The sequence below is a fragment of the Anser anser genome, assembly GCF_964211835.1.
Source record: "Anser anser genome assembly, chromosome: 25".
In the NCBI taxonomy this organism is placed as follows: Eukaryota; Metazoa; Chordata; class Aves; order Anseriformes; family Anatidae; genus Anser; species Anser anser.
Genome location: NC_139746.1, coordinates 1,849,294 through 1,873,068, shown reverse-complemented (window position 1 = coordinate 1,873,068; position 23,775 = coordinate 1,849,294). Strand labels below are relative to the sequence as shown.

General features: G+C 60.8%; 4 protein-coding genes across 5 annotated transcripts; 2 read left to right on the top strand and 2 right to left on the bottom strand.

Moving 5' to 3' along the window:
- The first annotated feature begins 1,121 nt into the window (after positions 1-1,121).
- Positions 1,122-7,078, top strand: TMEM221 (transmembrane protein 221). Of its 2 annotated transcripts, none has more exons than XM_083810691.1 (3): positions 1,122-1,917; positions 5,215-5,300; positions 5,545-7,078. In XM_083810691.1, the coding sequence occupies exons 1-3, from the start codon at positions 1,193-1,195 to the stop codon at positions 6,114-6,116; spliced, it is 1,383 nt and encodes a 460-aa protein (XP_083666817.1). In that variant the 5' UTR covers positions 1,122-1,192; the 3' UTR covers positions 6,117-7,078. The 2 variants fall into 2 exon arrangements, with proteins under 2 accessions (XP_083666817.1, XP_083666818.1); XM_083810692.1 differs by having other exon boundaries at positions 1,136-1,917; positions 5,605-7,078.
- Positions 7,079-7,232: 154 nt separating this feature from the next.
- Positions 7,233-15,217, bottom strand: BORCS8 (BLOC-1 related complex subunit 8). Its single transcript, XM_083810695.1, has 5 exons — positions 15,069-15,217; positions 13,648-13,760; positions 9,258-9,322; positions 8,754-8,861; positions 7,233-7,771 (listed from the first exon to the last, which is right to left on the bottom strand). The coding sequence occupies exons 1-5, from the start codon at positions 15,103-15,105 to the stop codon at positions 7,729-7,731; spliced, it is 366 nt and encodes a 121-aa protein (XP_083666821.1). The 5' UTR covers positions 15,106-15,217; the 3' UTR covers positions 7,233-7,728.
- Positions 15,167-20,617, top strand: RFXANK (regulatory factor X associated ankyrin containing protein). The gene is made up of 10 exons (XM_083810693.1): positions 15,167-15,347; positions 15,933-16,147; positions 16,392-16,469; positions 17,185-17,265; positions 17,546-17,611; positions 17,780-17,880; positions 18,861-18,986; positions 19,481-19,547; positions 19,785-19,865; positions 20,231-20,617. Exons 2-10 carry the CDS (start codon positions 15,940-15,942, stop codon positions 20,287-20,289), a joined length of 867 nt encoding a protein of 288 aa, XP_083666819.1. The 5' UTR covers positions 15,167-15,347; positions 15,933-15,939; the 3' UTR covers positions 20,290-20,617.
- On the bottom strand, positions 19,270-23,507 carry NR2C2AP (nuclear receptor 2C2 associated protein). Its single transcript, XM_083810694.1, has 6 exons — positions 23,411-23,507; positions 22,514-22,606; positions 22,334-22,424; positions 22,140-22,245; positions 21,740-21,807; positions 19,270-21,564 (listed from the first exon to the last, which is right to left on the bottom strand). The coding sequence occupies exons 2-6, from the start codon at positions 22,552-22,554 to the stop codon at positions 21,448-21,450; spliced, it is 423 nt and encodes a 140-aa protein (XP_083666820.1). The 5' UTR covers positions 22,555-22,606; positions 23,411-23,507; the 3' UTR covers positions 19,270-21,447.
- Between the last annotated feature and the right edge of the window lie 268 nt (positions 23,508-23,775).

Here is a 23,775-nt window from a genome sequence, read left to right as displayed (position 1 = left end):
AGCCAACCCCCCTTTTTGGGTGCGGGGCTGCCCAGAGCCCCCCAGGTCAGGGGGTGCCCAGGCTCTGCCTGGCTGCTCCCTGCAAGCTCCGGGCTGGAGGTTCGAAAGCTTTGAGCTCCCTCTTGAGGCCCTTCCTGCCCCAAAGTCCTGGGGTTTTGGGGAGCCCGAGCTGCCGCTGGGTGCCCCAGGCTGAACCCCAAATCGAGCAGCCCATGGGGTGCGGCTGAGCCCCATCACTCTCCCGGCCACGGCAAGGGGATGGAGACACCGGCACCGGGCGCTGGTTTGGGGACCCTGGGCCAAGCGCCAGCGACATGGGGCTGGGGACCAACATCCTGCACAGCCAAAAATGCAAGCGGGGCTGGAAATGAGCAGGGAGCCAAAGCCGTGCTGCCTGCCAAGGCCAACAACACCAGCGTCCAAAATAGCCCCGTGTCCCGTGCGGCTCTGGCCGGAGCAGAGGGTGCCAGCAGGAACCACCCACGCGAGACGCGCAGCCCTGACGGAAAGGTCGCCTGCCCAGATCCCACAGCCGGGCCCCCGCTGCCACCAGGCCGGAGGAGCCCCTGTCATACCCAGTCCCCGTCCCCATCCGCCTGGCCCTGGCAGGGTGCCTGGGACGTGCACGGAAAGGCGCGATCCCGATGTCCCCCTTGTCCCGTATGTGCGGGAAATTGGTGCTTTGAGGGCTGAGGGCTTGAGTGGGGAAGCCCTGCCTCAGTTTCCCCACTGCTCCCGAGGCACGGCATCTTCCCAGGATAACAGGGGACACGCAGAGTGAATTTTCCCAGAATAACGGGTAACCTTCCTGGCAGGGAGAAGGCAGAATGGGGCTGCGGGGGGCGCTCAGCACGAGCCCCCCGAGGGAGAGCACAGCAGAGGGCAATTCCCAGCCGCTCCCAGGGGACGATGTGCTTCTGCTTCCCAGGATATTTATAAGGCACGGGAAACTTGTGCTGACGGCAGGACAGCGCTTCGCCGGCCCTTTCTCAGCCTCGCAGGAATGTATTTGGGGTGCCCCCCCCACCCCCCCAACCTGGCGAGGAGGCCTGCGCTGCAGGTGGAGGAACAACGCGCCTCCTGGGGGGACAGGATCAGGCCCTGGCAGCACCCCCTTCCCCCGGCAGGATTTTCCCAGGGGCGTGGGAAATGGGAGAAGCGAGGGGGCTGCGGGGGGGGGAGCAGAGGGGTGATGGTGGGGTCCCCCCCAGCACCCTCCTGCCCATCCGTCCCCGGAGCCCCCTCCCTTTTCCTGCCCCCTCCAAGCCCCCACCGGCCCCGGGGGTGGATGCGGGCGGAGCCGGGGGTCCCGGCCGGTGGGGGGCGGCCCGGCTGTGCACCCCCCTTGGCGAGGGGCCGGCCCGGGGGGCAGGACCGGCCCGCCCCGGCCCGCCCCGGCCGGGCAGCGGCGCACGGAGGGAGGCGCACGCCCGGCGGGGCCGCAGCTCGGTCCCGGGGCTCGGTGCCGGTGGGGCTGCGGGAATACCGGGGGTGCACGCAGCTCCCCCGGCACGGAGCGGCTCTGCCATCCCGGTGCCCTCCGGTTCCCGGCGCCCCCCGGTTCCCGGTGTCCCCCCGTTCCCGGTGCGCCCCAGTTCCCGGTGCCACCATGCCCTCCTCCTACCCGCAGCGGGCCCTGACGGTGCTCCTGCTCTTCGGCACCCTGTCCGCTGCCATGGCCCTGCTGGCCTCCAGCCTCATCTTCCAGCTGCCGGCGGGGCGGCCGGGTCCCGGTCCCGGTCCCGGTCCCGGTCCCGGTCGAGGGGCGCTGCCGGAGCCGGCGGCCGCCGCGCTGCTGCCGGTCTCGGCCGTGCTGGCCGCGCTCTGCCTGGTGCTCAACGTGAGCTGCCTCCTGCTCTGCCTCCTCCACGGCTACTTCAGCACCGAGCTGTGCCGGGGGCAGCCCGGGCCCGACCGGTGAGAGCGGGGGGGGCACCGGGATTTGGGGACGGGGCGGGGGGTGGGGGGGCACCGGGGATTGGGGACGGGCACCGGGGATTTGGGGGTTGGGGGGATTTGGGGGCACCCGCGTGCTCTGGAGTCCTGGGGATGCTGGGGAGGCTTGGAGGGGTCTTGGCCCCCCCGTTATTGAATGTCCCTGGGGGGTGGGCAGTGGCTGGGGGGGGCTCTGGGGACTTTGACCACGGTGGCTTTGGGGAGCGGACGGCGCTGCTGGCACGCGCTGAGCGCTTCAGTATCACAAAGTTCTTCCATCGATGCTGTGCCAGCTTGGGAAGCGGGGTTGTCTCGGGCCGATAAGGCTGGGGGATGGAAATACGGCCCTCGAATTCAGCGTGGAGCTGAGCTGAGCGACTGTGCTATTGCCAAGGGGAGAGTTTGCAGCCGCCCGTCCACCCGGCTGCACCGAGGCACCCGATTTAACTTCCCCGGTACCTTCCCGGTGCGAGCCCGGCCCTGGTGCTGGGGCCTGCGCTTGGGGGAGTGCGGGGGGTGCCCAGCGGCCACCCAAAATTTGTGCCTGTGCAGGGGCAGAGCCAGGCTCTTTGGGGCACTGCTGGCACGGCTGCACAGCACCCAAACGACCGTAGGCCCAGGTTCATTAACCACAAGACACGCGTTAACTTAATTGTTACCAGCAGGTTTACACTTGCAAAACTCTCTGCAAAGCAATTCCTCTCCTTCCTCGGGCACCAGCTGGGTTTTGGTGGTGCCCCCCCCCCGCCAGTGCCCGGCACCAGCTCTGCTCCGGGTGCAGAGCAAAAAGCAGCTCGCAAATGATGGCAGTTAAATGCGCCTGGGTGGAAAATGGGTCTGTGCGCGGGGGGTCCCTCGTGCGATGGTCCCCGCGGGATCGTTTTGGGACTGCTCTGGCTTGGGCAAGTCGAAACTCAGCTAGAGGAACGGAAAAAGGCTCAACAGCTCTGTCCCTGACCAGACACAACTTGTAATGCCTAACGCCGCGCACGACGGCCCCAGCAAGTGAGCAACGTCTCCGCTCGGCGCCTTGCAAGCGACGCTGACGTGTGCTCATTAGCGAAGGGGAGCAAAATATTTCTGCAAAACAGAGCTCCTGGAGGAAACCTCGCTTTCTGTGGGAGCTCAGCTCCTGCTGGAAAACTTAGAGCAGAAAACTCCCCACGGGCCATGAATTTGTCCGAGGTTCTGTATGGATTTGGGCTGGAAAATGCTCGTTGTTGAAGCAGTGCCGTTCTTCTCTGGGAGCCCTGAGCGCGAGGCAGGACAGGCACTAATCAGGCAGCCAAATGCCAGCTCACAGCACGGGGAGGGAGCGTGCCGGCTGCGGCACAGCCCGTACTTCAGGGGGCAGCGGCTTGGCCAAGGGCTTCAGGTCAGAGCAACCCTCCCGCACAGCCGTGCACCCTGCTGGTGGGTCTGCCAGAGCAGGAGAGCTGTTCCCGGACAATTTGGCTTTAAATGATGCTTCCGTGCTCTCCTCCCCGCAAAGTAAGAGGCTGCTTTTGGCTCCGCTGCCGGCCACGAGAGGCTCGGGCAGGCTGGAGCTTGCAAAGGGCAGGGCAGGAGCCTTAGATCCGCACCCTCCTGCCTGGCATCGAGCAGATCGCTTGGGCTGGCCGTGCCTCAGTTTCCCCAGCTGCGAGCTGAGGCTTACAGTCATGTTCGGGGGGGAAAAGGGACAGTTCCTGGGACGTGGGGGTGGTTGTTTGCAAGCTGCGCCCACAGCCTGGGGTAGGAGACAGTGGTGGGACGCAGCCCCTCTCCCCCACGATGCCAGACGCCGTTTGGTGCCGTCCCCTCGTGGCCGAGCTGCCCCGGCCCCTCCGGCCGCCGGTTTCATTAGGGGACCCGCTCACGTCCCAGGGACCTTTCCCACGTTGGGGCTGTCACACTGAATTACCGCTCCGCTTCTCAGCGCCGCGCTCAATGCTCCGAGCCAGCTCCAAACAAAGTCCTTCTCCTCCCCGCTAATCCCCCCCCCCCCGGCCCCGACTCAGGTAATTAATAAAACAAAGCGGCTGCTCTTCCCCACCGGGCAGCGAGGAGCGGGTCCAGGCTCTATTAACGGCTCCTGGCTGCGACGGGCAACGCTCGACGGGGGCAGCAAGGCCGGGAGGAGGGGACGGGGTTGGGACACTCTGGGGGGAGATGGGGACAGGGCACGGCGTCCCTTGGCTGCTTCGTTCGTCCCACGGGGCGGTGGAGGAGCATCACGAGGGCTGGGCCTGCCAGGACCGTCGTGCTGCTGCCCGCTGAGCCGGTGCTTCCATGCCAGGGGGGTTTTTTGACCAGCTCCTGGGAGTTTTGGAGGCGTCGGCAGGAGCAGCAGTGCCCTGTGCACCCCCCAGCACGGCCGGATGGTTCGGGGGGCTCTTCGTGGCTTTCCTGCAGCATGGTCCTGCCACATCTCTTGAAGCAGTTGTGTGTCTGAGCACCTGCATCACCCCCAGCCTGCGCCCCAGCCATGCTACGCCGTGCCTTCGTCCTGCCCGCTGGCAGAAGAGCCCTCTGGCGACTTCCAGCAGTGCTCTCCAGGGCCCAGAGAGAGAGGAGCGAGGTTTGGCACTGCGATCTGGCTCCGGGGATGCTCAAGCAGCAGGATGAGCTGGTGGTGGGCTGGGGCTGGCCCCGAGGCCGTGCCCACGGAGAGCGCGCGGCCTCGTCCGCAGCGCAGCGGGCGCAGGGGTCGGTGCTGCACGCCGAACAAAGGCCCTGCTGGAAAGGAGCTGGTCTTTTCATGTGTTTTAGGCACAATTCAAATACCGAGCCCCCTCCGGACAAAAGGCTTGCAATCTGAGCTGAGCAAAGAAATCCAATCCCAAGGTTGAAGAGAAAACCTTGGCCTTGCTTAATTCAATGCGCCGGCACTTTGCTTTTCTCTCTTTCTTTCCGGGGGAAACGGGCTTGCTGCCTCACTTTTGTTCCCTGCTTGCTCTTCAGGGTTTGCTGAACAAGGACAAATCACCTGCAAAAAGCCCCGAGCCATTCGCATCTCTCTCTTCTCCCTGCCCCACCTGGTTTCTGAAGCACAGCTAGAACCAGACGGGGAAAGTTTGAAAATTCAACTCATCTCAAGATCTTCTGTTCCAGAGTGGGAACAACGCAGCCCAGCGGCCTGGGGGAAACCCCAATTCCGCAGAGCTCCTTGGGCTCATGACCTGCCCCTGAACCTTTTCTCTATGCAAAACCAGCGTTTCAGTTTCTCAGCAGGGGCCGCAGCATCGGCGCTTTTCCTGCGCTGAGACCAGCAAGGCGTTTTTCTCACCTGTTTTGCAGGGCAGACTGGTTCCTTCTGGACAGCCGGACAGTTCGCCACGCCGCCATCGGCTTGTTCTGCTGTGGGGTCTCGGTCTACCTAACAGGCAAGTGCTCATTTCCCACCAGCACAGCCCAGCGGGGGGGGGAAAACTGACCCAGCAGGGCTCGTGCAGCTTCAGCCCAGCCCGTGCCTTCAGTGCTGGTCGCTGAGTGCTCGTGAGCTGCCGAGTTTCCATTCCAGCATCGGGTTTGCTTTGCAAATGGCACGGCCAGCTCATTCCCGTAGTGCGATCTCTCTGTTCTCAGTGACCAGCCCTCACGGGGCGCTTCTGGCCCGAACTTTTACAGGTCAGCTGCTTCCCTTGAGTCCTCACGGTTCGTTACGGTCTGCTGCACTCTCCCTTCCAGCTCTTGCCATCTACATGCTGCTGCTGTTCGAACTCGAGGCCGGTATTGCCAGCGCCTGCATCCTCTCCTCCGGCATCATCGTCCTGCTGGTCACGGTGACGCACGCCCTGGTGCGCGCTTCCCAGCTCTCCCGCCACAGCCGCCCCGAGGTCTCTCACACCCTGTACGAGAACGACTCTGCCCAGCACAGCGAAGCCCCCGCCGGCGACCTCAACAACAAGAACGTGGCCGCGCCCCGGCCCGAAATCCACCGAGAGTTTTCCTTCCCCCCTTTCCTGGAGCGCAAACCCCAGCTGGGATCCCCGGCCAGCAGCAACCTCACCTCGTCGGGCAGCCCCGGGGCTCGCTCCGAGCAGGAGAGCTACAACCTGCCCCGCACGCACAGGACGCTGTCGGCAGAGTCGGCCCTGCTGCAGGCACAGGGCAAGCCCTGGAACGGCGTCACCCGCGAGATGAGGAACGTGCTGGCGCGCAAACCTGGAGCCTCGGGCAAGGACTCGACGCTGGTGTGAGCGGAAGAGGGGCCTCTTCGTCTCGTCACGCGGCGGCTGCAGGCGCCAGGGCCAGGATTTGCATCTCTGTTTAGAGCTTAACGTAGGTCCCGTCTCAACCCCTGCGGCAAGGAGCCTCGTCGGACCAGGGGGTGGCTGATTTTCCACCCTCTGCCCTCCTGCAGACACCAGAAGACAGCTCCCAGTCCCTCGAAGACGTGAGGAGCGAGGGGACCAAGTCCAGGAGCAGACCTACCCTCCTTCCCCAGCAGATCCCAGCTTTCTTTGGCTGCCTGTACCTCTCTCCCTTTCCCTTCCCACTTTCCTCCTCCCTCCTCTATCCCCAGAAGCCAGCACTACACCAAGAGCTCACACGGCCAACCCGAGGGCTTCCCTGCAGCCAGGTTTAAGAAACCAGGCGAGGCGATGGAGGAGCAACAAGTGAGATGGAGCCAGGGGAGTCTGCAGGTTGCAGAGAGTGGGTTTGAGGTAGCAGAGAGGCCTCCTGCTCAGGCACCAGCACCTCGACCCTCTGAGCGGGACACAGCTCGCTGCCCAGGGCCCTGGCTCTGCTCAGCGGTGGGGAACCTCACGGGGGATCCCCTGGATGCCACCTTGAGAGCAGTGACAAGCGTCAGGGCCAAGACCTGAGGTCCAGGAATGGGTTTGCATCGACAGTGCAGCCCCGCACAGGACCAGAGCAGCAGCACGCTGGGTTCTTCCCCAAGTCCTCACCATCCAGCAGTCAGCAGAGTATTTCAGGGAGTAAAAGGAAGCCACTGATCCAAACAGATCCTCTCACCTTCCGTGTTACTGTCCTGAAAGACACCTGGTGCCCTGAGCACCACACAGAGCATTTCTTTGGGAACTGAGCCTGGCACTGCTTTGATCCCTGCGTCTTTGGGAAATTCTTCAGCAGAACAGAACTGCTGGTTCCAAGAGAGATTAACAGTGCTCGACAAGGGATGAAGAAAGCCCAATTTTGTTTGAAGAGCAGGACAGTTTCCTTTTCACTTGAAAGGCTCCAACTCTGCGTGTCTTTGTTTTGCTCCGTGCCCTTTGAAACAAGCAGAGCCAGCAGGCTCCAAGACCCCCCAGCCTGAGCGAGCAAGAGGGGAAGGTTTGAGACAGAACTTATTTGTTTTGCCTTTTTATTATTGTTCTCACTAAGACCAACTTCAGCACTTCCTGGCACACACACGAAAAACTCTCCTCGCAGAATGCCTCCTGAACAAAGCTGAAGTGTGCCTACATTAAGTCTTTACACAGCCACCTACAAAATACTGAAAGCAAGACCTAGTTTTTTCTGAGATACTTCTGTGGCCAAGAGGTAGAGAGAAAAATGCCTCGTAGCAGTCTGCCATCAGAAAGAACTGGAAAGGACAAATGCGGAACCACCCCGTTTCCCTTTTGCAGAACAGTGTGGAAAGAGACTGCCCCACAAAGGCAGTCCTGACCCCAGGAGTAGGATTTGCCTGCTCAGGTGCAGCACCTCGTTACTGGGAACAGCGAGGCAGGCAGGCCTCTGTGCGGCTTCACAGACTGAGCGGAAGGTTTCTTATTCCTCCACGTGGTCGGTGAGCACGGAGCTGGGCTGGAGAAGAAGGCAGAGGGCAGCCAGTCTCGTCCGAGATCAGGAACTAGCTGGCGGATTCTTGGCTTGTGGGGCAACAGTGCTGTAAAAAGAAAGAGACAGTCATGTCCAGCAGGCAGGCAGGACGTCAGCAGCCATGGGAATGTGAAGAACCAGGGGAGCCCTAAAATAAAGCCTCACTGCTCGGAGCGGGAGAGCTGCTTAGACAAGCACACCTCTCAGCGTGCTGTGCAGGCTACGGAGCAGCACACAGCAGCCCCCACGGGCGTCAAGACAGCAATCTTCAGAGCCACACCACCGCAAAAACAAACAAAAACAACTCTAAAAATGCTCTGTTAGGGCTGCGCAGTGTGACCCTGCTGCACGGGCAGCTGGGAAAACACAGAACCTGCACCAGAAATGTCTAAAGCAGGGCCATTCTGCAGAGACAGAGGCGCTTTGTCTGCTGGGGTGGTTTTATCAGGGACGGGCACCCCGTCCGTGGTGAGCATGGGCATTTGGGAGTCTTCTCACTCCTAAGCAATCAGACTCCAATCCCAACGCAGTTCTCAGGAGAGACAAATACACTGGACTCAGACAGTCTGCTGGAAGATGTTTTAGTAGCTGTAGCTCAACTGCAGGCATACAGAAATGCATAATCTTTCTGCCACATCTGTCAGCACCACTAATCTCTAAGGGACTCTCCTCAGAAAATCCACATAGATGACAGAGTACCAAAGGCAGCCTCTCACCTACTCCATCTCAGTAGCGTCATCACACTCCAAATGCCTTTAACACAACAAATATTTAATGTATTACAGAACCAAACATCCCTTTTTAAATAAGGAAATAAATTATTTTCCAGTTACCCTTTTGTAAACAAGATTATTTGCTTCCCATGGCAAACAAAGCCAGAAAATCACTGGAAGGCAAGCGGCACGCTCTTATAAATAACAGCCTGGAACCACATTACTGAGATAACCGCTTGGCGTGTTTGTACTGGGCTGGGTTACATCACCAGAGCCTCTGTGAGCCAGAACGGGCGCCCAGATACACGGGCAGGTCGGTGCCAAGCCCCTCGCTACCTGCGGCCCTGAGCAGCGTTCAGCTGATCCTTCATGGCGATGGCGTGCTTGAGCAGGCTGTCAATGCTCTTGAAGTACACGCTGCTGTCCGTCATGTTCTTTATGGCACTGAAAGCAGAGAGGGGATGGAGGGAGGAGGACCGGTTAGTGTTGCCACACGTGGCATGGTTTTAGAGCCCCCTGCCTTGGCAGAGAGGACTGCGAGGAAGAAACCTCAGCTTTAGGCAGTGCTCTGCAGCTTCGGACACTAAATAGGTAGGGGGCGGATTTCCTGCAGGAGCCTGGCAGCTCTGCACTGCACACACAAGTGGGGAAGAGCGGGCACCTCGTCAAAGCGAAGCCCCCGAGGTTCGGAGAGCTCTGCCTGCACCCTGAGCCTGCCCCCCAACCGCTCCTTCCCGGCTCACACCAGGCAGGTGCCAGCCAAGCGCAGGCTGCTTCGTTTCCAGCCCCAAACCCGTGCCGCTGAGCACGGCCCCTCCTGCTTGGAGAGGTCTGCCGTACCTGCAGGCGTACTCCACCGTGTAGATGGCTCCTTGGCTTTGCTCCTCCCAGCTCTGCATGTCGGACTGCAAGAGAAGAGCAGGCAGCGGTGGGCACGCACGGGGTAGACGCAGCAGTGCGCTCTGCCAGCCCTGCCCTACCGAGGGCTTTGGCTGCTTTGCACTAGAAGCTGAGCTTGGATCCCATCTCCTGCCTGACAGCCTGTGACGCCCCCGACAGCCGGTGACGCCTGGCTCCGGGTGCCAAGCCCCAGCATTTAAAAGAGACATTTATTGTGCGTATTTCTGGAAGGGCTACTGCTTCGGGCCAACGCTTTGCATGCTCTGGCCAAATTCCCCTTGTTTTCAGATGTGCCCGCGAGGCAGCGAAGAGGCACGGTAAGGCAGGCTGCAAGCAGCCAGCAGCTGCCCGGAGTGCGCAGGACTGGCTGGAAGTGCCAGCGAAATCAGAGCTCCTGGTGGGCCTGGTCCAGGCTCTGAACTAACCCAGCTCCCTCCCCAAACCCCCATGCAAACCCAGAGAAAACAGTTTATCCTGCAGCGCTGAAAGCTCTCCTTTCACCAGACCTGCTACTCAGTTCTCACAGCCACAAGCCCCCCAGTCCTGCAGTCTGCTCTGAATCTCTGCTGTCTGATCCCAAGCAGCACTCAGCACCGTGCCCTTCATTTTACGAGCTCGGAAGAAGCCCCGGGAACTCCACACGAGTCCAGGAACTACAGGCAGTTCTGGCATGGCACGTAACCGCGTGCTGTAGCTCCAAGGAAAGGGAAAACCAAGCGAATACCCAAATTACAATGAAAGCACAGCTCGATTCAGAGGTGTAGCTCAATAGATAACTATTTCCAAAGTCCTTGAGTAGCTTGGGCACTCTTGAAAATATGTTCTCATGGGAGCTAATTCTCAAGCCTATTCTGTTGGGTCTAGTTACAAGGCAGAGGAAATCCAAGGGCCCCTTTCTGTGACTGAAGGAGGTCGGGTAGGAGCTTGGAGTGCGTCCAAAATCACTTCTGCTGTTCAAAGCCTGTCCTACATCAGGACGCTTGACCACATAGCTCCAAAGCACAAAAGAAACAAGCCTCTACATGCAGTGCTCTAGGCAGTTCTCCGCAGGAGAGGGTACTTCGGCCCGGGACTCAAAACCCCACAAGCCGTCCCGCAGAGACCGCGCTTGCTCCACAGTCCGATCACGTTTTCACAGCCGTATCTTGTTGCTGAGAGCAGGGTTTGCGAGCAGAGGCAGCTGCAAAAGGCACAGCTATGTCCTGCAGCTCCTCAGCCTGTTCGCTCCGAGAGGTGCCAGACGATCTTCAACAACCATTTAGAGCCCAGCAGCACGCTGGCTCAGCCGCACGTGGCACCAGAGCAGCGCCCTCGGACTGCCCTCGTGAAAGGAGGCTCTGTCCCACAACGGGCAGGAGACCCCACGTAACAAATTGCCAGCACCATTTCTTCCACCTTTTCTGGACATTTTGAAGCACTGACTGTCAGCCTGCAAAGCCCAGCACAGGGTGAGGGCACAGGGACAGAAGTGGAGCCAGAGATGGTGGCTACAAAGCTCCTATGAACAAGTGGGGACGATGCAGTCTGCTCCAACAGCAGCTTTTCTGTGGTCCTGCCACTTCTGGGCACCGGCAGATTTTAATCATTTCCCAGTATCAGAGCCAGCGATGTCCATTCCCAGCATCCCCACCTCTTCCCGGGAATGTGATGCCCTTAATTAGGAACAAAAAGCCTCTCCCTAGAGCTCCCGACTTCTTAATCTTTCCTTGACGTCCTTTCTCGAAATTCCCAGGATGTGCGCTCGGATGCAGTTTAAGAGCCAAAGCCAGCTATTAATACACAATCGCACTAATGGCATATCACTGCTGCTTGGCGGTAAATTAACGAGGAGATCTGAGTTCTCCAAAGACCGGGGGAAATCCAGACAGGCTGCTTAGTGTGGAGCAGGGCTCAGCAGCACAGCCACGGCACGCGGGGGCAGCGAGGGCCTCGCGTCGCGCTCCCTCTTATCAGCGAGGTGCTAAATCTGCCTGGAGAGTTTCAGATGGTGAGGGAGGTATTAAGATTATTTCCAAGCAAATCAAAGAAAGTTGCTTGTTGTAAAGGCGTGGAGGTGACCTTCTCCTCGCCTAAACTTTTTCTCCCGGCTCCCTCCCTCCCAGTTTTTTCCTAGGTTTAATCCCCTGGGAGTTTTAAAGGCCGTGTTTCAGGAGAACTCCGCCAGCCGGTGACAGAGCTGCTGCAAGGCTGAAGGAGGGCTGGAAACCACCAATAAATCCTGCTTCCTTCATGCATTACTTACACCTGGGGAATAAATTACACGAGAACGGATCCGCACAGACCGCTCCTTTTTCTTCTTTTCCGTTCCGAGGAATTAAAACCACCCCGCTCTAACGCCTTTGCTCTGAGGTAGATAAAACCTGACAGCGCTTTCACGGTGCGCAGCCCCGCTGACACCCTCCTGTTCCAGTGCCTTGCCGCAGAGCCGACGGGCCCTGGCGGAGCGACCCAAAATATCCCCCCGCCACCTAACTGAACGCTCCGCCGCGCCAACGGCCCCGTCAGGGCACCGAGCACGTCCCTCTCCCCGGGGGTTTGGCCGCCTGGGCTGAGGGGCTTGGCAGGCACAGCCTGTTTGCTGCAAGCTGCAGCGCCTGGAACTGGGATAAACTGGGAGCAGGATCAAGAACAGAGGGAATCTGACCACAAGGCCCGTACCAGCAGCCTGGCAGCGCAGGCTACCACCAAGAAGGAGAGCAAGCTCCCAACCACGATGCTGCAGCCTTTGAAAAATGAATAGGGTGTGGATGAAGCTGGAGGAGATGTCACCACCAGCAGCTCCGCGTCCTGTTGTTCCAGCTGCAACAAATCACCTCCCTTCTTACTGTTTTCTTCCAGCCCTCGCCACATTGACGCACTAGTAAACACAAAGGCAGGAACCAAAAAAAAATGGCTCAGAAGCTTTGCCCTGACCTGCGCCGCCACTGCAGGAAGCATGGCACGCTCCTCCTCATGCAGCGAGGCCACCGCTGCCCCAGCCGGGAGGGCAGCCCAGGGCAGGAGGTGCTGGGAGGCCGAACGCGAAGGCAGCAAAGGCCAAAGGAGACACAAACGCTTGTGCTGGCTGCGGTCACACGGGGCCACGCGGCATCCCGGTATTTGCTGCTGGCATCCACAGGACGGCACATGAAGAAGGTGGGGAACAGCAGCAATTTGGGCTAAAAAGGAGAAAACTCTGCAGCAAGCTGTTAACGGAGACGAGCGCGTCTAGCAGGGAAAACGAGAGCACCAAAGGTTGTCAGAGATCCTGCCCGGCACAAACCCCACTGCCTAACAAGGTGCTCCGTGTCCAGCACGTCTGCCCGCTTCCATTTGTGCTGCTGCGTGGCCCCTCGCCCCCGTCCCCGTTACGAACCGCGCCCGTGATGGAAACTGATCTCTTCCCTCTGCATGACTTGTCATACAATTTGCTCAATTTCCTTCTGTTCCGGACACATTCCCCGCAACCGGGACGGTCTTGATTAAATGAAAGCAAGTGACAGCTCAGGAATAACATTAGAAACCCGTCTCCTGCATCCCGGTGATGCCATCGTACCAGCGCGTGCTATACGTACGCATACATCTCTATATACCTACCGCCGCACGCAGACACGTATAGAAAATGTTAATAAATAATTGAATAATAAAGTGTCACAATCCAGGTTAATTTGGAAACTAGGGCTGTAAAGCAAAGGTGAAAAATGGGGCCTGACAGTGCATTAGCATAGACATGAAGCAGTAATCTATTCATGAGACATCACCCCTAATGAATCATGACTGGCAGAAGAGGGAGAAGGACAACAAGGCTGGCATTAAAGTGTCTCTGCTCCGTGCTCTGGAGGGAAGTAGGAACACAGCTGTGAGATGCGATTCATTATCCTGCCTTGCCTTGTGCGGGCTCCTCGCACTTGTTTCTTCCCGCTCCCCCTTCCCTCCTCTCGCCCTCCTCCTTGTTTTATGTAGGAAATAAAAATCTCGCAGTGTAGCCAGGGGTAATAAGATTTAACGTCTGCCTCCTCCCCCCTCCCCGTACAAGACAGGCCGCTCATTTTTCTTTGTCTCCGCACACAACTCCGGGGCTGGGAGCTCGGGGATGAGGTTGGCCTGGAAAGTTTCACCTGGGGTCTGCAGATGAACGTGCAAAACCCCCCTCGGCCCCCCCAGTTCGGGCTGAGCAGGGTCCCGCAGCACCTCACGCCCTCCCAGACAATGCCTGTGCCCCCGGGGCTGATTCCCTTCCTCCTTGCCCCTCCCCGAGTGGGGGTGGGATAGGGACGATGTAGCTACTCAGGAAAAGAGCTCGAGTCTGGCTGTGTCTCGGGTCCGGAGGCCGAAGCGAAGCCCGGCTCACCTTGTGTTGAGCGAGCTCTGGAAGCGATCTCCTGACGTGCTCCTGGAGGCGGTAGAGCGCCACGGAGGGCTCGTTGGCCAGGACGTACATGCTCTCCGTGAATTTGTCCGTAACTGCAACGAGAGAAGCAACAGAGTTAGGGAAAGCGGGGAGCAGCGGGGAGGGCGGCGGGGTTGGAGGGGCTCCCTTGGAGCCTCTGAAGGCCGTGGGGGCTGGGGGTGCTCAGAGAGCCCCCGCTGCAGCCTCCCACACCCCAGCTGCTCAGCGCCCTGCGGGGACCGCTCCGGGAAAAGGCCCCGACTTCCGAAAGTGATGCTGTGACAGATGAAAAGAGATCAGAGCAAAAACCCTGAACATTTCGGATCGCCAGCCTGTTAACGAGGATGTGAAGGCAACGCCCTGGCAGACAGCAGCTCGCTTCCCACCCTTCACACCACAGCGACGAGCCGGGCACCGGGTGGACCCAGATCATCCTGGGACGTTGCCGGCCCCAGCAGCTCTACGCCAGCACGGGTTTGTCCTGGTTTTGAGGACCGGGCCACAGTCGTGGGGCCCTTTCTGAGCAATGTGAGGCGGCCACGAGACAGCGGGGAGCAGCGGGGGGCTGGTGACTTGGCCATCTCCTGCTCTGGGGGGCTCCGAGTCTCAGCCCGGCCCCAGCCCCCAAGGCGTTCCTGCACCCCAGCTGCCCCCGCTTTAGGGCTCTTCTCCTTCTCCCTCCAAGCACCCACCCCAAGGGACACCCCAAAAGCACCCACCAGCCGTCGCAGCGGCCAGGGGGGCTCGGGCAGGGCCGGTGCTGCCCCCAGCCCCCCAATCCCACCCCCCTGACCCCGTCCCACCCGCACCCACGCCTTTCCCCAGGCTCCCACGCAGGAACCCCTTTCGGGCGGCCGTTTCCACAGGCTGACGGCTGCGTAAACCTCTCGGGTTTATGAGGTCACCTCGCTTTGCACCACTCATTTTATTTTATTTTATTTTATTTTATTTATTTATAACGACCCCGCCGCGTTACTGTCCGGTTTTCCACCCCGTCCCCCCCCGGCTCAGGGCTTTTGTTCCGCCGACAGCTGCCGGAGCCGCGACAAGAGGCGGCCCCGGCGGCCTTCTGAAGGCGACCGCGGCCCACCGCCAGCCTCTGCGTTGCCCGCAGCGCCCTGTCGCGACATGTCGTGCCCTGCCCTGTCACGGTCCCGTCACGGCCAACCCCACGGCGCCCCGTGTCGCGGGCTGCTTGTCCCTCCTCCCTCCCGCCCTCCGCAGGGCCCTATCGCGACACGCGCTGTCACCGCGGGGCCCTGTCGTAACCGGGCCTGTCGCGACTGGGCGACACCGGGCCGCGCCGGTACCCCCGTGCCGTGCAGCGGAGCCCTGCGGGGCCGCTCCCGGTGTCCCCCCCGCGCTGCCGGTGCCGCTCCGACCTTTCTTCACCTTCAGCTGCATCTCGGGCTCCTCCATGCCGCCGCCGCCGCCGCCGCTTCCTCTTCCGGCGGTGCCGCCGCTCCCCGGCCCGGCCGGGAACCGAGCCCCCGGCACAAGCGTTCCGCCTCGCTCCCCCCAACCCAAGACCCGGGGTTCCCCCCCCCCAAAAATAAAGCAAAAAACCCTGGGGTCCTCCCAGAAAAAAACCTGGGGTCTTTCCCCCAAAATCTGGATCCCCCCCAGCCGTTAGCGGAGCCCCGGACCGCGGCCCCGAGCAGGTAACCGCCTCCTTCCTCCGCCGGGCCTGGAGGCCTCGGGTGGGCGCAGGCCTCGCCCCCCCCCCGCTCCTCCTCCGGTGTCACCGTGGTGGGGACAGCACCGAGACCCCCCCCCCCCCCCCGGGACCCCCGCGCCCCGGCAGGGCCCGAGGAAGGGGGAACCGCAGGGGTTCCTCACGGGGACGGGGGCTGGGGGTGAGGCCAGGCCTGTGGGGACAGCTGGGGGGCGGCCGGGGGGACAGGGGTGGCCCCTGGGTGCTGGGGGCAAAGAGGGGCCCAAAATTAAGGGGAGCGATGGCCGCGTGTGGGGACGGGGCGGCCTTCACCCCACGATGTCCCTTTGTGTCCTGGGAGACGTCCCTGCTGTTTACCCTTCTTGATACGGTTGTGGGGCGGTTCCCCCATGGAAGGTTTTGACCCCTTCTTAACATGGTTGTGGGGCAGTTCCCCCATAGAAGGTTTTTTTCCCCTTCTTCACGCGATCGTGGGGCGGTTCCCCCGTAGAAGGTTTATTCCCCTTAAAACGGTTGTGGGGCAGTTCCCCTGAGGAAGGTTTTCCTCCTTTTTAACACGTTTGTGTCGCAGTTCCCCTATGGAAGGCGAAGAAGCAGCCGCTCGTCTCATGGAGGCTCCCCTGAGTGATGAGGATGCCCAAGAGCTTCCAGAAGAGGGTGAGAATGGAGCTGAAGGAGCAGCGGCCGCGGAGGAGCTGACTGGGACTGGGGACACAGAGGATGGGGGTGTCCCCGTGGGGCTCCTGCGGCCAGACAGGGACATGTTGTGCTCCAGCTCTGTGGACGGTGAGTGCCGGGGGTGGCAGGGGGGTGACAGCTGACACAGGGCATACACAGAACCAAACCCTCCAGGGGAATTCAGACAGGGAAGGAGCCTGGTGAAAGCAGCTTTCCTGCACCCCCCTGCAGCAGTAGGGGTGGCCGTGAGGTGCTTGCTGTGTCAGTCAGGTCTCGCTGTGCCACATGTGGAGCCCAGCCTGCTCCCCAGGAAGTGGCACCAAGGTCCCTAACAATTATCCTTGTTCTGCAGGTGGAGCAGACGCTCTTCTGAAGCCCTCAACTGCCTCGATGGACAGGCAGAGGAGCACTGAGCTCTCAGCCCTTGACAGTGAGTATTGCAGAGCCTGGTGTTCACAGATCCTGGTGCGCAGCCCCAGTGGGAGATGGGCGTGGGAAAGGTCATCTGCTTGCAAAGGGACCTCTTATCCCACAAAGGCAGCTGGAAAAAAGTCTTTTACCACTCTTGGTCCCTTCCATAATGCAGCAAGACTAAGTCCAGATCTAAGCCTTGTTGATGACTTGTGTTGGCAGTGAGAGGTCGCTGCAGCTCCACACAGAGGAACTGGAGTTTGTAAAGTCTTTCTCTGTACTTTCCTAATTAAACTACCAATCGCTTGTTGAAAATACATCCAGGTTTCCAAGTGGAGCTCTTCATGCGTAGGAAATACGAGGATGAACTTGAGTGCATCCCCAGGCTGTCCTCTGCAGTATATCGTGTGCAATTATGCCATTAATGCAAGATCCCTGTCTCCCGTGGTGGCCCAGATGGACCGTGCCCCTCCTTGGGCAGCTGTTCGGGCTGTTTTATCTTCCCTGCTCAGCTGTTGGTCCCCGCACGCTGGTCAAACCTCGATCCCCAGGCTCTTCACTTGCAAGGGGATAATTCCTTTTGTGCAGAGCTCAGTTCTGACAGGAGGGAACAGCTTCGGATAAGTCACATTGGGTTGACAGGAGTTCTCATGAGGCGCTTGGCCTCGAGTCAGCCTGGTTCCTCGCTGTGCACGGAGGAGATGTTCTGTGACTCTCTCCTCTCTCTGGAACAGGCTTCCCCCTGAAGCACTCGAACACGCTGACGAACAGGCAGCGCGGCAACGAGGTCTCGGCCCTCCCAGCCACGCTGGACAGTGAGTACAGCTGGGCACATCGCGCTGTGCGCCTCACGCCGCAGACACGGGGATGCAGAGGGAGCAGCGGGACAGTAGGACTGGAGCCTCCCTCCATCTGCTGCTGTCCCTCTGTTCTCAGCGTCTGCAGAAAGGTGTTAATTACCCACTGGGGTTTTGGGGGTTCAGATGGGGGCTGTTTGGTTATCACCTGCAGGCACTTGCAAGGCTCCCCCTTGCAGACGATGGGCGCGGAGCTGGGAAACATTTTGTCCTGATGGTTGAATTCTCTCTCCCCTAGCGCTGTCCGTTCACCAGCTAGCTGCCCAAGGTGAGCTCAGCCAGCTGAAGGAGCATCTTCGGAAAGGTACATGTCTTTGGGATCTCATCCCAGGTCATGCAGAGTCCTGCCAGCTCACAGAGCACCCTTTGATAAGCCCTTGGCTTAGTTTTACAGCCTTTGCTGGGTTTACAGGGGGGAACAGGAAGCAGAGGGGCTTTGACCTTCCTATTTGTCTCCTCTGTTTTTGTGCAGGTGAGAACTTGGTAAATAAACGTGACGAGAGAGGTTTCACGCCACTGATCTGGGCTGCAGCCTTTGGAGAGATCGAAACGGTCCGTCACCTGCTGGAATGGGTAAGGTCACGCTTGTGCAGTGCCTTGTTAATGAGAAACTTCCCAACTCCAACCCCAGTGCCTGCCAAAACGTCCAGCATCGTCCTGGTGCCTCAGCCAGCCTTTCCCCCGGCACCAAACAGGACACGTTCGCAGAGCTAATGGCTCAGACGCTGCCAGATGCTCCCCGTCAGGCTGTGGGCTAAGTCAGGAGCATGAAGAGCCTTATCTCACAGCTAGCAATAACTGTTTGTAATTAAATATCTGCTTATTGGCAATTTGAGATCAGACTTATCACTTGGGCCCTGTAATCTGCCCGTAAATGCGCTCGCTGAGGTATCATCGCAGTTAATGAACTCATTGCTGCAGCGTCCTCAAGTGCTGGGCCTGCAGCCAGGGGCTGCGTGGGGGCGAGCAGGACCCAGGTCCTTGTGTGCTCTGGATGAAGGTGCTCCCCAAAGCTCTGTCCTCGTGTGTCTGCCCATCAGCACGTGCTCACGTTACATAAACGCTGGCCAAATGCTGGCTCCATTAGCAGCAAAACTGCAGTTTGTTACCGGAAAGACAAACAGAACCCCAAATAAATGAGGGGATACGTTGCTAAAGGATATGATGAAATCCAGGAGAGGTTCCTGGCTAGCAGAGCTCAGAGGACAGGGCAGGTTTTTAGGTTGAGGACTAACAAAAGAGGGTGGATGTTGTCCAGGCACCTCTAGACAGAGCCAGTAATGCTGTTACTGGTGATGGGAGAAAGGGCTGAGTAACAGAAGCCATCAGGCTTAGCTTAGTGACACTGGAGAAGGGCTTTTAAGTCCTCACCTGAGACATTTGTTGATTAGAATATGCCTGGTAAGGACTTTGGGAAGGAGAGGTCGCTGGGACTGGGGGACCTGGCTCCACAATCAGCCAGCCCAGGGCATTCAGCAAGGCCGTGCCAAGCTCCCAGGTTCTCAGCAGCGCTCCTTCACCCAGCGGGGCTAACATCTGTGCTGTCACCCCAGGGTGCTGACCCCCACGCGCTGGCGAAGGAGCGGGAGAGCGCCCTGTCCCTGGCCAGCATGGGCGGCTACACCGACATCGTCATCATGCTGCTGGAGAGGAACGCGGACATCAACATCTACGACTGGGTGAGTGCTGCTGCGCGGGCTGTGCCGGCGCTGCGAGCGACACCAGGCCCCAGACGAGGCTCCGCAAAGCTCATTTTAAAAAGCAGCAGCGAGTTCACATCATTCCGGGCCGAGTCAGCAGCAGTGCGTTTCTCCTAGCTGCTTCCCAGGCTCGCAACGCTCATTTACTTGCTCATGCAGTTGCTTCGAGAAATTAATCTAGATAATAATTTTAAATAGTTTCCTCGCTTGCTCACAGTGGTGATGTTACCAGCCACAAGGAAACTGCGCTCAGAAATTAAGGTTGTCTTTGAAATTACAGTTATTTTATTGCATACAGAGAATAAAACCTGCGCAGAGCCGCTCTGCAAGAAAACACTCAGCCCGGAGCTGGGAGACGGTAGAAAAGGGAGCCCAGCGGGTCAGGGATCGACCGCTCTGGGAGGAGCGGGAGCTGTGTGAGCACAGCCCTGTGCGAGGCCAGCAATGACACAGCCCCTTCCCTTTCCCTGCAGAACGGCGGCACTCCTCTGCTCTACGCCGTGCGCGGCAATCACGTCAAGTGTGTCGAGGCCCTACTAGGTAACGGGGAAGATCCGCGCTAAATCCTCGGCCTCGAGTTGTGGCTTGTCGGTAACCGCCGTGGGGACAGAGCGTGACGTGCCTGGGGGGAAAGACTGAGCAGCCTGGGGGTGTCACGGGGCGCTGCCCGGCCAGGAGGGGTGCTTTTTGGGGGTCTCCTCGCCCTGCACCGGCCCCAGAGGGGACGCCGTGTCAGCAGGGGCACGCTGCGCTCTGACTGCCACTGCCTGCTTGCAGCTCGCGGTGCTGACCTGACGACAGAAGCAGATTCTGGCTACACCCCGATGGATCTGGCAGTGGCCCTGGGACACAAGAAAGGCAAGTGTCCCTTGCACACGTGGCAGGGAGACCTGACTTCCCTCCGCAGCAAGCCTACAGGCAGCTCCCAGCCCAGCTCAGGGCTTTCTTTGACCTTCCACCACAGCTCCCTGCTCTGCCATGCAGAGAAACTGAGCCAGAGAAGTCAAGCTAGGTCCTGTTCCCCTTGCTCCCCCTCCAAACCAGAGCTGTGCTGGCAGCGGGACTGGGACAGGGGAGATGGGCCCCTGCAGAAAGGGATTTTCCAGCTTCCCGTTGGAAAACAGGAGCCAAACAGTGACCAGGTCCTGCCCACAGCAGACCTGGGTTCTAAGAGGCTTGGCTTCCCTGGGTTTCATCTCTCTCCCTTCTCTCCCCCCCATTAGTCCAACAGGTTATTGAAAATCACATCCTCAAGCTATTCCAGAACAAAGGCTTGGAGTGACAGCGGTTCACGCTGCACCGCTGCAGCACCAGCGCTTCTCTTGGCCGACGCAGGGCTCTCCTCTGGGACCAACACGGCCTGACCCAGCGGTCCCAAAACGGGCGGCAGCAGCACAATGCTTCGAGCAAGGAGCACGTGGAGGAAGCTGTGAACCAACCGCCTGGCCTCGGCGGGTTTATGCCACCCCTGGAAGGTGGCACGGCCTCGGTGCCTCGCACCCGGGGACACTCACTCCTCAGGGCAGCTGCATTTCTGCTCTCTCTGGGCTCGGCTGCTTCGTGCGTGCATCCAAGTATTGCATTTTTTGGAAGTAAACTCTAAAAGCAGCCGTGTGGAGCCCTGTCTGTTACCTCAGTTGCATCCCCCTGGTCTGTCACAGCAGCCAGCCCCCGATCCCAGCACCAGCTAATCGGGAACTGGGCCAACCAAGCTCTTTGAGGCTGGAACCCTCCCGGTGTCCCCATATTCCTCTCCAGAGCTGCCTCACTGAAGAGCAGTGGCCCCGTCTTGCACCTCCCTGCACGCAGCCCTGTAACCAGCCAGGGAAATACCCATGGGCAGGAGCAAACTCCTGCAGGAAATATCACCCTGCCAGCCAGGAACATGGCACGGCCCCGGCCGACAGCTGAGCCCGCGCTTTGTGAGCCCGCAAAGAGCCGCTCCGAGCAGCTCAGGGGCGGTTACCAAAGGGGGGAGACAGCCAGAGTCCCCAGCACGAGGAGTGAGCAGCTTCTCCTCCTCTCCCCTGCCCAAACCAGGCACCAACATCACGGCAGCAGAACCAAAAACAGGGCCGGGGCAGGGCAAACCCCACAGGGCTCCGTCCTGGGGTGCCTCTGGCCCAAAGAGCAGCCAGGAAGGAGCTGGGGGTCGCCACCACTGTTTATTCAGCCGGCTGCCCGGGCTGCGTTCCCCCCCCCCCCCCCCCAAAAAAAGGCACCAAAGGTGGCTTGCGAGTCCAGCACGTGGATCTCTGCTTGAGCGCCCCTCCTGCGCTGCCACGGGGTGGGGTCCCCTCTCCATCCATCAGCACTTCGGGGTGGCGCACCCCTGCTGGCAGCGTTTGCTGTCCCGTTTCTCCCCATGCAGCAGAGCCCCGGGGGTGGGGAATGAGGGCGCTGGGAGAGCAGCCCCCCCCCCCACACACACACTGCTGCCCTACAGCCTCTCGCCCAGCACCCTGAGGTGGTACACCACGATGCGCCCAAAGAAGTCCGTGCTGTTCTCAAAGGTGATCTTCAGCTTATCCAGAGCCGTCTCCTCCACCTGGAATCTGTGCGGGGCCCGTAAAGGAAAAAAAAAAAAACAAACACAAACAAAACCAGGCAGGGGGACACCCCAGCGTGGGGGAGACCTGTTTTAGCAGCAGCAAAGTGCCACCAGGCACCTGCGGGATTGTCACCTAAAGACCTCAACAGCAGCTCCGTCGCCGCGACGTGGCAAAGGATATCTGCATGGCGTTAACGTCCTCGGGGTACAGCTCGGATATTTTCACCGGTTCTTCGCCCGTTCTGCAGCCTGCGGGGCGTAAGGGTGGAGGCAGCCGTGTGGAGGTGCTGGGGGAGCCCTAAATGCCTGCCGTGGGCTCAGCCGCCCCCGAAATCCTCCCTGCGTGGCTCTGCTGCAGGGCTGGGAGCAGCGCGTTTGCCACCTGGTGGGCGAGGTTCCCAAAGTGTCCCGGAGAACCCCGGGGTCCTCACTCCGCACCCCCTTCTGCCCCGGCCCACGGCCCCAAGCCCCTCTGGAGTTTCAGGAACAGCTAACGAATGGCTTTGGGCCCTACAGCAAAGCTCTGCGGGATCCAGGCGTGGATAAAGGGAACCGGAGGCACCCCACGAGCAGCTCCTCACCTTCCAGCGTGCACAGCCGGCTGGAGAACCCCCCCTGGAACTGGATGTGGAGCTGCGAGACCTTGACGGTGCGGGGGAAATCCAGGGCGACCCACTGGCGCGCGCCCTGGAGGCAGGAACGACACCGGGGCTCCGTCAGGGTGGGGACAGCGGGGTTTTTAAACGCGGGCACGGCTCCCACCCTCACCCCCTACCTGGTCCGAGTTCCAGCACGTGTCCTCGTTGGCATCAAACATGTGCTTCTTCCCAAACTGCTTCACGTCCCGGTTCAGCACGGAGCTCACCCTGCGGGGACACGCGTCACCACCCCGGGGACGCAACGGGGACAGCGTGGCCCCGGCACCCCCCCCGTCCCCTTGGGGACCAGGACTCACCGCGTGGCCGTGTCGGCGCAGATCAGGGGCTCCGCGGGCATCGCTGCGTGTGGGGAGACGGGATCGGGAACGGCTGCAGGGTACTGGGGGCACCTGGAGAAAATTGGGGGCACCTGGGCAGGGCTGCGGCACCTGAAGGGACGTCCCAAGCAGCAGTGGGGACACCTGGGGGGCAACGGGGGCACCTGGGCAGCAGTGGGGGCAACCTGGCATCGCTTGGGACCCCTGAGCAGCACTGGGGACCCCCGGGAGAAATGTGAACCCCGAGCACATTGGGGACCCTATAGCAGCATTGGGGACCCCCAGTAGAAATGGGAACTCTAAGCGGCCTTGGGGACCCTATGGCACCTTTGAGGACCCCTAAGCAGTACTGGGGACCCCCGATCCGCAGGGGGACCCCCAATCAAAATGTGAACCCCGAGCACATTGGGGACCCTATGGCACCTTTGGGGACCCCTGAGCAGCGCTGGGGACACCTGGCCAGGCCTGGGGACCCCCGGAGAGCATTAGGGACCCCCAGACAGCTGGGGGAGGGGGGGGGCACCCAGTAGCAATGGTGACCCCCCCAAGCACCCCCACCGCACCCTGCGCCCCCATCCCTTGCCTCCCCAATGTCCCCCAGCCCCGCACTCACCCCATGGCCCCCCCCGTGCCCCCAGCCCTGCACATGCCCCGTGCCCCCCCGTGCCCCCCAGCCCCGCACTCACCCCATGTCCCCCCCTGTGCCCCCCCCATGTTCCGTGCCCCCCCGTGCCCCCCAGCCCCGCACTCACCCCATGTCCCCCCCATGCTCCGTGCCCCCCAGCCCCGCACTCACCCCATGCTCCGTGCCCCCCCCAGCCCCGCACTCACCCCATGCCCCCCCCCATGCTCCGTGCCCCCCAGCCCCGCACTCACCCCGTGCTCCCCCCTCGTGCCCCCCCCGTGCAGGAAACGGCGCGGCCGCTTCCGTGGGGCCGGGCCCGCCTCCCCCCGCCCCCCCCCCCCGCGCTCCGCCCCCCCCGCGCCGCCAACCGGGGAGCGGCCTTGGAGGGGGGGGGGGCACTGGGGGGGCACGGGGGGAAAGCGGGGGGGATCCTGCAGCACCGCCGGGGGGGCCCCATGCGGCACCCCGGGGGCTGGTGCTGCACCCCCATGGGGGGGGCCGAGCCCCCCCCCCCCCCATTGAGGGCTTCAGTGGGGACCCCACGCTCCTGGGTTTGGGGGGAGTGGGATTTGCACCGCCCCCCCCCCCCCAAGGGGCTGCACAAGGTGGGCAGGAG

What these genes read in the sequence shown, in the direction of transcription:
- RFXANK (XM_083810693.1), top strand. Translation starts at nt 15,940, where the DNA reads ATGGAAGGCGAAGAAGCAGCCGCTCGTCTCATGGAGGCTCCCCTGAGT. An exon ending in GTGCTCCAGCTCTGTGGACG is followed by an intron (nt 16,148 to 16,391) that starts GTGAGTGCCGGG and finishes CTTGTTCTGCAG; the next exon opens with GTGGAGCAGACGCTCTTCTG. An exon ending in CCTCCCAGCCACGCTGGACA is followed by an intron (nt 17,266 to 17,545) that starts GTGAGTACAGCT and finishes TCTCTCCCCTAG; the next exon opens with CGCTGTCCGTTCACCAGCTA.
- TMEM221 (XM_083810691.1), top strand. Translation starts at nt 1,193, where the DNA reads ATGGTGGGGTCCCCCCCAGCACCCTCCTGCCCATCCGTCCCCGGAGCC. An exon ending in GGGCAGCCCGGGCCCGACCG is followed by an intron (nt 1,918 to 5,214) that starts GTGAGAGCGGGG and finishes CCTGTTTTGCAG; the next exon opens with GGCAGACTGGTTCCTTCTGG. An exon ending in GGTCTCGGTCTACCTAACAG is followed by an intron (nt 5,301 to 5,544) that starts GCAAGTGCTCAT and finishes GAACTTTTACAG; the next exon opens with GTCAGCTGCTTCCCTTGAGT.
- BORCS8 (XM_083810695.1), bottom strand. Translation starts at nt 15,105, where the DNA reads ATGGAGGAGCCCGAGATGCAGCTGAAGGTGAAGAAAG. An exon ending in GCAGCTGAAGGTGAAGAAAG is followed by an intron (nt 13,761 to 15,068) that starts GTCGGAGCGGCA and finishes CTCTCGTTGCAG; the next exon opens with TTACGGACAAATTCACGGAG. An exon ending in AACGCTGCTCAGGGCCGCAG is followed by an intron (nt 7,772 to 8,753) that starts GTAGCGAGGGGC and finishes TTCTTTTTACAG; the next exon opens with CACTGTTGCCCCACAAGCCA.
- NR2C2AP (XM_083810694.1), bottom strand. Translation starts at nt 22,554, where the DNA reads ATGCCCGCGGAGCCCCTGATCTGCGCCGACACGGCCACGCG. An exon ending in CGTGCTGGAACTCGGACCAG is followed by an intron (nt 22,246 to 22,333) that starts GTAGGGGGTGAG and finishes TCCTGCCTCCAG; the next exon opens with GGCGCGCGCCAGTGGGTCGC. An exon ending in AGGACGTTAACGCCATGCAG is followed by an intron (nt 21,565 to 21,739) that starts ATATCCTTTGCC and finishes CGGGCCCCGCAC; the next exon opens with AGATTCCAGGTGGAGGAGAC.